The sequence below is a fragment of the Python bivittatus genome, unplaced genomic scaffold (assembly GCF_059951505.1).
Source record: "Python bivittatus isolate LINGU-HERP-01145 unplaced genomic scaffold, Pbiv_v1 ctg000580_np1212, whole genome shotgun sequence".
Taxonomy (NCBI): domain Eukaryota; kingdom Metazoa; phylum Chordata; class Lepidosauria; order Squamata; family Pythonidae; genus Python; species Python bivittatus.
The window spans coordinates 5094149-5108106 of record NW_028277087.1 but is presented as its reverse complement, the minus strand read 5'-3'; the positions used below and the strand labels follow the sequence as shown (position 1 = coordinate 5108106).

Sequence of the window (13958 nt, the reverse complement as noted above, 5' to 3'; positions counted from 1 at the left end):
ATGGGAGAAAAAACACCGCCGTCCATAGGTACTGAAGGAAAAAACATATGGCCAATCCTCTATTTTTAAAAGGGAAAGGTTTTGGAATAATCAGCCTTAACCACAGCAAAGAAGCTACTCAGAATATTAGAACCTCAGTATAGCCAAGCCAATTTTTACAAGAATATGAAAGTAAAACTGGGAAACTCTTTGCAATGTTATCGCCTGAGTGCAGACCCACACTGGGTTTTTTTGAAGAGGCATTAGGTGCACATGTTGGGATTTAAACAAAGACATGATAGCAATCTTCAAATATCTGAAAGGCTTTCATATGGAAAGCAGATTTGTTCTCTGTTGTTCAGCGGGGCAGGACTTGGACTGGGTGAAGAAAATTGCATACAAAAAGCCATTTTTGGTTAAACTTTAGAAGAAACTTCCTAATATGGCATTGCAGAACCTGAGGACCCAAACTGCATGGGTACCCCCCCCCCACCATTGCCTCTGAATAGTCATTTTTAATGTCACAGAAGAGAAATGTTAGTAAATGCATGGGGAATAATCATACTAAGGGGGGTTAATATCACTTTAATGAAATGTACATTTAAATGAAATCAAAAGTAGCAACATTCTGGCTGGGCTTCCTTCTTTATCGCTTTCCCACTGATAATGGAATGAAAGCTCCTTAGGGAGCAAGGTCAATTTTTTTCAGCCTATTTTATGTTTCTTGGGAATTTTTTTTTTTAAGATGAAAAGTAGACAATAACACACACACACACATGAAATTGTGCCATCGAACATCTCAATTTCCCTCTATCCCATGGAGTGAAAACACAAAGGACATCAGCGAAAGGCGTGTGAAACAGGGACAGTAATGCAGGAAAAGATGAGAAAGACTGGTTGATTTTGGGATGATCGGACACAGCTCAGCAAGGATTTCTAATTGTTCAGTGACTGCGATAACAAGATGACTAGTTCCCACCCTCAGCTCCAGGGTGGGGGAATTTGGGAGGAAATTCCAAGTTTTATAGTTGGAATGAAGAAAGCATGAGGTCAGTAGGCCAAGGCTTATGTAGGGAAGGACATGAACTTTACTCAGTTGTTCCAAGATTCATAACAGATTCATCACTGATTGTAAGTGGGTGTGCTATTTGTAGTACACTCCAGCTAATTGGAGGAGGAGGGGGAGGAGAGGGAGGAGGAGGAGGAGGAGGAGGAAGGGGAAAGGGAAGCTTTATCATCATGGAAAGCTGAGCTCAAAAGTGAAATGTAATCTGATGACATGCAAAGAGTTTTTCCTACCCTCTCAGTTGGATGATGGCATTCTATAGATGTACAGTATACTGTGCCCTTGATGAATTACATTTAATTCTTCTATAAAAGCCACCTTAAAAAAAATCTATCCAGCTGTCAGTGTAGCATCCCTGTTCTAGCTTTCTAGATGTGTGACAAATACACCTCCCAGAATATCCAGTCAATATGGCTGAGGACAGCTGGAAATTCTGGGAGTTGTAGTCCCAATAGAAACTGGGGCAAGGCTCAGCAAACGTGTTCCTCCTCTTCCACCAAACGGGTCAACTTTCTCTGGGAGCCCCACGCAGCCTTCCAAGACTGCCAATCAAAACGTCTGCAGCACAAAGTGGATCCAGGGGATGTAATTGGCAATGTGGGTGTAGACGTCCGGAAACCACCGATCCCCACATCTCTTTCCGTTGAAGGAGACAATGCCATGAACTTTCCTCCCACACACTAAGGGGCCACCTGAGTCACCCTAGAAAAGAAGGAGAGAGAGGGTCAACCACAGGATCTCAGTAATGGCCTTTGAGTATATGGGTTGAAGCACCATCACCATACCTCCCCTTACCACAGTGTGGCATCAAATACAAGCATATCAAATAATAATAATAATAATAATAATAATAATAATAATAACAACAACAACAACAACAACAATAAAGCAACTATGGCAAAAGAAAGGACAGGTTCTTCCACTTCCTGGAAAAAGGACAGGTTGAGTTGTAATTGACTACAACATTTATCAATAAATGGGGTGGTTTTGCGAAGGAATGTACTGTAAACATGTTATTCATCTACATACTGTACCACATTAGTAATAATAATAGTAGCAATGCGTTATCCAGTTGAATGTTATGAGTGCCCATTTTTGCCCTTCTATAATTGTTTTATATTCTCTTATGGTGCTTCTTTTGGTATTATTTTTGGTTTGTTTTCTTTGATGTACTGTACATCGCCCAGAGTTGTAAGACAGGGATGGTTAATAAATAAAGTGAATCCGTAAATTTAATCCGTCGACTTTTGATCAAGGGTCTAATGCAGTGTTGTCCAAACTTGGCCACTTTAAGATGAGTGGACTTCAACTCCCAGAATTCCCCAGCCAGCATGGCTGGCTGGGGAATTCTGGGAGTTGAAGACCACTCATCTTAAAGTGGCCAAGTTTGGACAACACTGGTCTAATGGATTACAGCATGAGGCTATGGCCAAGCACAGTCTCAGTTTTGCAATTTTATCATTGCCACGTCAGGTCTTAGACCAAACGTGGCTTATGAAACTCGTAAGCATTCTGCGTTTCTATTTTGAGAAAGTCATCCCAGGCTCACCGAGCAGAAACCACGCAGGACGGGACTGGTGTTAGCTGCACAGACCATGCTGTTGTACACGTGTCCTTGCCAGGATTCGTTGCAAGCTTTCCTGTCCACAATGGTCGTGTTCGCTTCCATGAGTTTTGTGGGGATGGTCCCATAATTGGAGATGTCTCCCCAGCCAATAACTTGGCATAAGAGTCCAGGGTAAGGATCGGTTTTGGCTCGTGGCAACTTGATCTGCCGGACCTTCGAGTTCAAAATGGCTGACCTGTTCAACTGCAGGCAGAGAGGGACAAAGAATAGATGGGGTGCTAAGGCCGGTGTTGCATTTTCAGCCATGGTTCATCTACAAAGGGTGAGCAAAGGGCTCTGACCAGGAGTGTCCACAGGGAGAATATGAAAATATCAAGATGGGGACCACAACCGTGTGAATGAAGCCTGACCCCTTTTTTACATGTAGGGTGCCACATCTGGACTTTTTCGAACCCCATGATCAGGGGTGTCCTCAGGGTATGGTCAAAAGATCCAGGCCATGGAGGTCACCTTGAAGGTTCGCCCGTAATGGGCAGAGCTGCGATCTCAACATCGTGGGCTCCATCTTGACTTTTTTGACCACACCCTGTGGACACCCCTGCCCTCACACAAATGCCTCTGGCTCTCATTGGGGGAGGGCAGAATGGCTGGATTAGCCCACCCCCATCTTGGTACCATCAAAAGTGCGGGCCAAGATGATTGAAGGCAGCAGGTTGAGAAAGGCAGGGTTAGGACGCCATGTTATGCCAGAAGAAGAAAAGAGCAAACCACTCCTGTCTTACTGCCAAGAAAACAGTACGGACCTGTCTTTGTAGTCGCGATCATGCCAGCTGCTACCTCACCGAGTTGCTTTTGTAACACAAAACGATCCGAATGCAATCTTATGCATCGCTCCATGAAGATGCATTCTTTCCCCACAATGTTACATAAGCTTTATTTGCAGTTTTATGGCCATGCAAAGTGATCCAAAAGGTTTGGGAGGGGCAGAGAGAAATGTTGAGAGGGAGCATTTCAGAAGCTGTTCAAAACAACTGGATTTCATGCCACACCATCCAGATGTTTGCCATGTGATGCGTCCTGGTGCATAAAGTTATTAGCAGTTTCCATCCTGCTGGATCTTAGATATATAACACATTTTGCCTGCAATTATTTCTTCCTTTCAGAGGCCAGGGTTGCCCCCTAGTGTTTAGGCTGTAGGACCAAAATGACAGAAAATGGAGCTCTTGGGTCTATTAATTATTTGCAGTAATGTTAGTGTGCTGAGCAATGGTGTTGTGAGGGTCTGGGAATTAAGGGACAGAAAGTATATTTTGCGTTGATGAACAACTAGAGTTTCAGCCCCCAACTGTCTGAAAACTTAAGAATTTTTCCAATCAAGCTTAGAAGACAACAGCAAGAGGGAGGGGAGAGAAGGGAGGGAGGGAGGGAGGGGGGAGGGGAGGGGAGGGGAGGGGAAGGGAGGGAGGGGAGGGGAGGGAGGGGAGGGGAGGGGAGGGAAGGAAGGAAGGGAGGGAGGGAAGGAGGGAGGGAAGGGAGGGAGAGGGGAGGGAAGAAAGGAAGGGAGGGAAGGAGGGAGGGAAGGGAGGGAGAGGGGAGGGAAGAAAGGAAGGGAGGGAGGGAGGGAAGAAAGGAAGGAGGGAGGGAAGGAAGGAAGGGAGGGAGGGAGGGAGGGAGGGAGGGAGGAAAGGAAGGAGGGAAGGAAGGGAGGGAGAGGGGAGGGAGGGGAGGGGAGGGAGGGAGGGAAGGAAGGAAGGAAGGGAGGGAGGGAGAGGGAAGGAAGGAAGGAAGGAAGGAAGGAAGGAAGGAAGGAAGGAAGGAAGGAAGGAAGGAAGGAAGGAAGGAAGGAAGGAAGGAAGGAAGGAAGGAAAGGAGGAAGGGAGGGGGAGGGAAGGAAGGGAGGGAGGGATGAAAGAAGGAAGGAAGAGCTGGTTTTAGGATCTTGCCCTAAGCATAAAAAGGATATTAAACTAAACATTTATTAGAAAACACATTCCTGGTGGTGGCGAATAAGGAAGCGCTACTCTTCCTCTGTCATTGTATACCCAGGCAGACCCCAGTTTCTCTCCCTACACTCACTTTGATTAAACGGATATCGTTTTGCACAGTGCTAGGATTGAAAAGCGGGTGAGCAACCGAGTTCTTGATCCCAAAGATTTGCTGTGAGGCCTCAGCAGCCACGAGCGAATGGGCACCGAGGATGACACGGAACAAGGCGGACTGCCTGCAGGGGCAAATTGGGAAGAATTAGAAGTGGCAATGTTGATCCTCATGACGTAAGACAACACCCATAACCCAAAGAAACCCACCCTCTCTTCAGGAAGAAACTTAGTTATGGGGAAATAAAGCAATAGATGCACACCCTGGTTTTAAAGTGGAGTTTGCCACTTCAGTGAGCTCACCATTTGTGCCTCAGTCATTGTGGTAAGTTGTGCAAACATTTAGGCCAAGCCATCATGTGATTCCCTTTTGGGATGAGCAACATTGTACAAGATGTGGAAAAGGATTTCAACCGTGTTTCTCAGCTTTGGCAACTTGAAGATGTGTGGACTTCATCTCCCAGAATTCCCCAGCCAGCTGTGCTGGCTGGGGAATTCTGGGAGTTAAAGTCCACACATCTTCAAGTTGCCAAGGTTGAGAAACACTGATTTAGAAGAATTAAGTCAAAGAAATACAGCCTGAGTAAGAATGTCCTTCCTTCAGGGGGGTAGAGAGAACTGAGCCCTGAGCTTATGTAACAAAGCAGGGGTCTAGGGCTAGACCTCCCCCCCACAACACCAATTGGAATTAGCCTCAGCTATAGGTGCCACATCATGATCATGGATCATGAGGACCTTCTTCCAGACTGACCTAGCCTGGAAGTAGCGACAGCCTGAGTCCCGGACCATTGAAGATCTGGTGACCAGGCATTGGGGGTTGGAACCAGGGCCTGGAAGAAGGAGTTGGTACAAGCCACCAAGTAGACCTTCTCTGAGTATGGCTTGCCCCCTATCTCCCACCATATCTCCCTCGGCCCCTCAGGACTAAGATGTTACAGTGTGTCCATAGCTCCTGATCGAACCAACACCCCCCAAACTCTGCCATTGCTCCCCAAGTCCAAGATCTCATCTAAATATAAACCAGCCCTGCCAGGGTCAAAGCTCACTTTTGCTCAGGCACTCAGTGAAACCTGGGTCCAAACAAGCCAACGGTCCCACCTGCAACAGACCTCATTCTCAACCAGCTCTTGCTGGGACTAAACTGGGCATAATCCTCTACAGATTGGCATGAACTGAGATGCCACCCCCACCCTCTCACCCCTCAAGGAAGGCAAATGCCCACCAACTCAGTCCAGTCTATCCACCAGCTACCAGGGAAAATGCCAGGGAAGATGTCTGCTGGTCCTTGGCCTTCCTTGGTCCCATGTCCTTTGCCATATGCCTAAGCCCTATGTTTGAAACGAACAGACCCTTTCCTAGACAGATGTCCACTTCTAATTTATTCTTAGGTCTCCAAATGGCTTAATCAGTTTCTCTGGAGTCTCTTGTCTCATTCCCACCCATCTGTTCATGTCACCAGACAGAATAATTCCCGTCCCCCCACCCTCCCGACTGCGTTCAAAATGTTGGATAATTTTCCCCCCAGCTTGTCACAGATTCTTCTATTATCCCCATACAGTGGAATATGTAACTATCATCAGCGTATCCACAGCCTAGAGGACTACACAGTGCCTACTTTCTGACACACATTTGATTTTTCTGTTTTTTTATGCTTTTATATTTTTCTTTTAACACTGTTAGATGCCCAGAGTCATGAATCTGAGGCAGGCTGCCATATAAATTGAAATAATACATAAATACATTTTTATTTTCTCCTCTGTAATCAAACCCACCTGTAGATATTTATCCACTCTACTCCACAAAATCAAACTATCTTCATTGTGATCCATCGCATCTTTCCCCTTCCTTAGTTCCCCAAACAACATGTCCTTCCTTCCTTCCTTCCTTCCTTCCTTCCTTCCTTCCTTCCTTCCTTCCTTCCTTCCTTCCTTCCTTCCTTCCTTCCTTCCTTCCTCCCTCCCTCCCTCCCTCCCTCCTTACTCCACTCCACTCCACTCCACTCCACTTTACCATTTACTCCTCTTACATTCTAAGTTGCAATCCTCCATATGTCATGGCCATCATCGGATGGGCCCAGAGTTAGTGACTTCTTCTGTCCATCATGCTTTGGTCAATCAAGACCCAGTTTGGCATAGTGATTAAGATGCTGGATTAGAAACCCGGGGATTGTGAGTTTGGGTCCTCCCATCAGCATGGAAGCTGATGGGTGGGTGACTTTGGACCAATCCTTCTCTCTCAGCCCAACCCACCTCACAGGATTGTTGCTGTGGGAAAAATAGGAGGTGGGAGCATTACACCATCTTGAGTTCTACAAATATAAAGGTGGGATATATAAATCAAATAAAGAAGTTTTCATGTAATGCTTGTTCAAAAGACTGAGAAGGTGTAGGCTCAGCTACCAGTCTTTGTGGTAGCTGTGCCACAGATAACATTCCCTACTCATGGCACCTGTACCACTCACTTTGAGTAGTATACTACAAACACAACTGAAGTCCAGTCCTATCCCAAGTGCTCTCACACTATTCGGTACAAGATGGGATCTCTAATCTGGCTGGCATCGTGCCCAGGTTAACCGGAGAATAATCTCATTGAGAGGGAATAATTAGGTCTGTTTTTCATCTAGTTGTGACACATTCTACTGGCTCTTACTTACTTGGGAATTTGACAATGAGCTGCGGTCATCACCCATCTCCGTCTCACCAAGAACCCACCGCAGATGTGTCTGTTCTCCCGCTGGATGGATGCCATAAAGGGCCGAGAATGGGGTGTCACTTCCTTGCCCCCAATGACCCATGTCCTCAAGGTCCCAGGAGCAAAGCAGAGACCTGCATCAAGAGGCACAATGGGAGCAAATGATGTTTTCTAGATTCATCAGGAATGAGTTACTCTTGGGCCATATGTAGCCCACGCTGCTATGACCTGAATGGACCCTGGTTAGAAATACTACTTCATTATATGAAGGTTGTAAGTTATTTTAGGGCCCTGTTTTGGATCGTTTCTGTGGTCACGGAGTCCTGAAAAAGGCCCAATTTTTCGAAACACGTTGGGCCAAATGAAAACTTTGTCACTGGCACTTGGGATTCTTCTCTCTTGTTTTTTTTATGTAGACAGGGAGCAGAGAGAGTCACACTTAACCAGGACTGTGAAAAGCCTAGCAGATCTATGCCCAAAACATGTAAACCTGATGTTAACCTTGGATAGGTTTTATAGCTTAACCTACTGTGGCTAGGATCATCTTATTTGGGCTGCAAAACTCCAGATCAGTGTTTCTCAACCTTGGCAACTTTAAGATGTGTGGACTTCAACTCCCAGGATTCCTGAGATCCCATAGCTGGCTGGGGAATCCTGGGAGTTGAAGTCCACACATCTTAAAGTTGCCAAGGTTGAGAAACACTGCTCCAGATGATCACTAAAATATTCGGTGTCTTGCTGCCCACTAGAGTTGTTCAGATTGATGCAGCCCAAACATGATAGGGTTGGATGTGTGAACCCAGCCCAGTGAGTTAATGATTCAGTGCATTGCCAGAACTCCAGAAGTGGGCTAATTCAGGAACAACGTTACACATGCTGTGCAAAAACCGTCTCAAACTACCCTCTCCAATATATTTGTCTGCCTGAAGTAAAAAAAAAAAAGTCTTTTTTCTCACTGATGTCATGGCACATGCAGTGTGTGTGGGAGGCGTGTGTGTGTGTGCAAAGTCACAAAGGCAGCCCTGCCTGCACAATCAAAGCCTTCCCACTTTTCAATGTGCATTGAATCTTAACTTTGCACACACACACACGTACCCTGAATACTCCTAGCATAAGGATTCAAAGATAGCAAAAATCCAACAAGCACCCAGATGTGTCCGCAGAGTACAGTAAAAAAGTCAAGATGGTGGCTGCATCGCACGTTAAAAAACACATGGAGCTTCAGTTGTATCATCATGGCCACCATTTTGACGTTTTCGGCCATAGCCTGCATTCACCCTTGCAAGTACCTCTCCTCTGTGTCAGGAAGACTGCGATAACCACACGTTAAAGAACTAAATATCTGCTCTGCTTATGTGTTGCCCCAAATTTGCTACCTAAATCAACTCATTGACTTTGAACAAGGGTTGCGTTGGCTCAAACACATGGCTGAGACAAAATTGTCCAGGTAAGGGCTGGACACACTGGAATAAAACAGAACAATCCCTTCTCACAGTCCAAACAGGTGCCTCAAGACCTGGGTATGTGATCAGGCCTGGGGTTCCCAGGGGACCAGGGAGATTTTACGATGGCTCCCTTATTCATTTTATCCCCTCCTGTTTTTGTGTGTTTTTACTGTTTTTCATATGCAGTTTTTTATGTATTTATTTTTTTTAATTGTTGTATGCCGCCCAGAGTCACCTTGTGTGAGATGGGCGGCTATATAAATATGATAAATAAAATAAATAAAATGTTTACCACCTTTCTGTTCGGGTAACCTAAGATTAGGTTTTTAAGCAATTGCATCACCCGGCTTCCTCATGGTCAAATTTGTGATTTGTGGCGAAGCCTAAGTCTTTTTTACATGTATTACTACACCTGAATCTCCTATTTTTTAGTCTTTTTTACATGTATTTATTTTATTTTAGTCTTTTTTACATGTATTACTACAGCTGAATCTCCTATAGCCTCTACAATTGGGTCAAATTTACCAACTGAAACAGTCACTCTTCTGTTTGCATTTATTTACATCGATTTTAGTGCCTCTTGACTCCAAAGCAACTCTGATTTCCCTGGTGGCTTTCTTGGTTTTTATTTTTTAGCTGGACATCTCTAGCCTGGAAACATAAATATTGCCAGGAGGAAGGGTGAGATTTTGGTATTTATTCTTAGACTAACGTCTGCTTTTAGGACAGGGATCAGATTTTTAAAAAATGCTAGGATTCTTCTAAAGAGCCCTATCAGGTTTTTTAAAATGAAATATTAGCAATAATATCCCATATCCAATGAAAAGAAATGTTAGCTTTACCTGCTTGGAGCAGGACTGCAAGTAGCAGCCGTGTCTTCGCGAGCTGAGGATTGGATCGCCGCATCTTCTGAGTCCTGGAGGAAGAACTGCCACCGTCTTCAGACTTAAAGAGGTGGTCTGTTGCCCAATAACGAAATAAAAGATGCCTCCCTCAATTTTTGGACCTGGACACGCTGAAAGGAGCAGATCCTCTGAGAATGACTCGAGTGTCAGGTGGTGGGTGGGTGGCAGGTGGCAGCTCATCTTGGTCTGCTTCAACTTCCAAAGAGAGTTACTCAAGCTGGTAGCCGGTGTGTGGTTTCTTTGGGTAACCCCTTCCCTAAAAGGCTTTGGGATAAAGAGGAAGAAGCAACTGCCCCGTGGGGGATTCACAGCTTTGATCAAGGAAGGACAGAGAGGGGTAAACCAGCATTACTTCTGCATCCGTGACACAAGAACTTTCATCTGTGGCGTGTGGCAATTTAGCCAACTGGTCTTGCTGTACGTTGGGAAAGGGGGTTCTTGGAAAGTCTCTTTAACTTCTTCAAAATAGCATGAGTCAGCCCTGCTGCCTTGGGAGCCCATCCTGCTTCGAGGCCCAGAGGCAGACCAACCTTGCCCAAACATCCAAGCGACCAAGATTTGCCAGATGAGAAACTGAGGCAGAAATCTAGTTCTCTTGGCACTACATTTTCTCTTCAGAATTTGAGGGGTCCTTTCCAACATTTGATTTATCCCAAAGCCCATTGCCTGATGTCAATATCTTCTTGCTACAAATTACCTGGCCTTGAAGAAAAACTAGTCAGCGATACACAAGAATGGAGGCAAGGGTGGGGGGGGAGAAGCACCGCATTTCTTTATTTCTTTACAGGGAGTCCTCGTTTAGCGACCACAATTGGGACCGGCAACTCAGTCATTAAGCAAAGCAGTCCCTAGGTAAAACCATTACTGTGCTTATGATCTTATTTCAGCTTCCCTTTGCTTTACAGACCTGTGAAGGTCGTAAATGTGAAGATTGGTCACAAAGTTACTTTTTCATCACCATCATAACTGTAAATGGTCACTAAATGAGGCAGTTGCTAAATGAGGACTACCTGTATTTGCGCAGTTTCTCTATCATCTCAGTCCTTATATAGCCGACTATCTAGATCAGTGTTTCTCAACCTTGGCAACTTTAAGATGAGAGGACTTCAACTCCCAGAATTCCCCAGCCAGCCTTTTCGGAGTTGAAGTCTCCTCATCTTAAAGATGCTAAGGTTGAGAAACACTGATCTAGACAGTTGGCAGATAGATATTAAGTTGTGTGTTTGGGTACTTTCAAGTCAGTCTTGACTCCTGGCAACTACACAAGCACGTTTGTGCTATTTTCTTGACAACCTTTTCCAGAAGTGGCTTGCATTGCCTTCTTCTTCCTAGGGCTGAGAGAGAGAGACTGGCCCAAAGTCAGTTGGCTTTCGTGCCTAAGGCAGGACTAGAACTCATGGTCTCACGGCTTCCAGTAGAGCACCTTTAACAGTTATCCCAAACTGGCTCTCAGATATTAAAATAGCAGTCAAATAAAATTTTCAAACTTCAATCACAAAAGAACAACTAACAGTAAGAAAAATATGGATACGTACATAAATATATATTATATACCTATAGGCACCTTGTAGCTCTATACCAGCATTTATCAACCTTGGCCGCTTGAAGATGTGTGGATTTCAACTCCCAGAATTCCCCAGCCAGCATGGCTGGCTGGGGAATTCTGGGATTTGAAATCCTCACATCTTCAAGTGCCCAAGGTTGAAAAACACTGCTCTGTATAGTCAATCCTAAAGGCCTTCTGAAAAAGCCAAATTTTTACTAGTTTCCAGAAGACCACAAGGGTGGGGGTCATTCTCACCTTAGAGGGGCAAGCTTTTCTGGAGGAGAGGCTGCCACCAAGAAGGCCAGCACTGGTCTTCTTCTACTGCACCTTCTTGTAGTTGGTGACTCTTAGTAGACCCTGAGGCATCTGGGTTAAACAGATACAGACTATTTGGGAAAGGTGGTGCCTTAGTTACCAAGGTCCCAAGCTTTAAAGATAGCAACCAGAACCTGGATTTGTTCTAGGAGCCACAGCAGTAGTATAACATGGGCAGTGAACGGCTACTTTCTGGAGCAGCTTCAAGGGCAACCTATGTAGCATCAATGATGGAAATCTACTTGGGAGACGAGAACAGGGTTACTAGATGTCTGGCAAAAGATGGACATGTCCTCCGTCCAGCAGGCACAGCCTTAAAACCAAAGATCGTCCGGCTTTTTGAGTGTCTTGGGTTTTTTCAATTATTATTTTGGACTGTTTTCACAACAGTAGTCATTCAAACTTTTCTGTATTGTGACCTTGCAAATTGGCTTTCTTTCCCTCATCTGTCGACAGACTTGACAGCCTTGACAAATGTTATTTAATTTATTCCCTGATTCCAGCCATTGGCTTCAATCCAGACCCTTCAGATCTATGATCACTGTAGTCTGTAGATCACATGACTCGTCCTACCTTTCTGAGAAATGTGTTGCTAGCATATTCTTGAAAAGAAAGATTTGTTGGAAAAATATTGCAATTGAAAAACCAGTCTTTCTGATGCTGGAAAAAGTAATTTCATATACAGGTAGATCCAAGTATACTTTTCTGCAGTTTTCGCTGTCGTTTTTGTAGAGGATGCCAAAAAAGTTAAACAGTTCGTGTGTCCATCTTTTCCCCATTTGTCCTCCTTTCCAACTGTCCATGTCCTCCTTTGCCTGATCAGACATCTTGTAGCCCTAGATGAGAAGGGCATGAGTGACAGTTCTCAGACCATCCTGTTCCAAGTAACATTGGAATGGTTTCCACTTGCTCCTTGAATAGGAGCTAAGAGTCCAGGAAGAATCCCCCCTTCTCTCCCTTGGGGGGGAACAGAACCCCATCAAGAATCAAAGGTGACCCAGTCTTGGAATCAGAAGGGGGTTCTGAATTAACAGCCACTCTGAATTGCCTGGGTTGAGTCTCAGTCGGTCTTTCCCCATCTAGACTCGGACAACTGACAGTAAACTGAAGTTATAAAGAGATAGAACAGATTTCTCTTAACTATTGCCCTTCAAATCCTGCAGGAGTCTCTGCAGGGGATGGTTAAAAAAGTCAAGATGGCATCCATGATGGTGTTTTACATCAGTGTTCTTCAACCTTGGCCTCTTTAAGCTGTGTGAACTTCAACTCCCAGAATTCACCAGCCAGCCATGCTGGCTGGGGAATTCTGGAAGTTGAAGTCCACACAGCTTAAAGCAGCCAAGCTTGAGGAACACTGTTTTACATGGAGCTTTGATCACATTATCATGTCTCCATCTTGACTTTTTTTAACCATACCGCACAGATCCCCCATCCTGCTATAACATCTAGCATCTTTGGGCAGGGTAAAGATGAGTGGAATTGGAGTGGCACTGAATTCCAATACACTGAAGCCTGAACTAATTTTAATTTCACCCTTTGGGTCCTCCAGCAATGTATATCTCAATTTTCAAAACCTGAAGGAAAAAACCTGGAAGAGAGAAAGAACTAATAAGGCAGACATAAGACAGCTCTTAAACTGTCTTAAAGAGCTGGGTTTCGGTGAGGAGCAGCTCAGAGAGTGGATGAGACTCATGGAATAGATCTGTTTCTTGTCTCATCGCTCTACCTCTTCCTCATTCTGCCACAGCTTGAGGAAATATCTCCTGCCTGGAGATCGAGACATCTGGAACGCAGCCCGTTGGAGAAAACCAACCGCTATCTTCATTTCATTCCCCAGAGCATTTCCTGCACCGTTGAAAGCCGTAAAGAGGGGTTTTTCTAATCATCATACCCTTGGCACGAAAGGAATGTTGTAATATAATAGTCCTACAATATGTCCAACGTGTGCGATGGGAACCGTTTTGAAGTTGCTTGCATTTGAGCCTCTATGGTGTGGGGTCACTCTTGATCATCTCAGATTATCTTCATATTAACCTGGGAGGAGACTTGGTTCCGATCTGATGACCTAAAGACATGGTATTAACCAGAACTGCCCAGTCAAAACTGAACATGCTAAACATGGCAAGTTCCTGGTTCTTTGGTGGTTAGCTGAATTTAAGGAATGTCAATATTTTTAGGTTGGTCATAGTTCTTTGGCTGAAATATGAAATGGAGCGGCTACTGTTGCCTATAGCTTTGGGGAGTCGGTGCGAGAGAAATCTTTGTAATCAATTGCAGTACAAATTTGGACTCTCTAGGACAGTGTTTCTCAGCCACGTTAAGATGGGTGGACTTCAACTCCCAGAATT

The 13958-nt window shown here is 44.8% G+C and overlaps 1 protein-coding gene across 1 annotated transcript; it reads right to left on the bottom strand.

Moving 5' to 3' along the window:
* Positions 1 to 1451: 1451 nt before the first annotated feature.
* LOC112542867 (serine protease 57-like) lies at positions 1452 to 9750 on the bottom strand. Its single transcript, XM_088149920.1, has 5 exons — positions 9687 to 9750; positions 7362 to 7533; positions 4689 to 4833; positions 2595 to 2855; positions 1452 to 1747 (listed from the first exon to the last, which is right to left on the bottom strand). Exons 1-5 carry the CDS (start codon positions 9748 to 9750, stop codon positions 1595 to 1597), a joined length of 795 nt encoding a protein of 264 aa, XP_088006046.1. The 3' UTR covers positions 1452 to 1594.
* Between the last annotated feature and the right edge of the window lie 4208 nt (positions 9751 to 13958).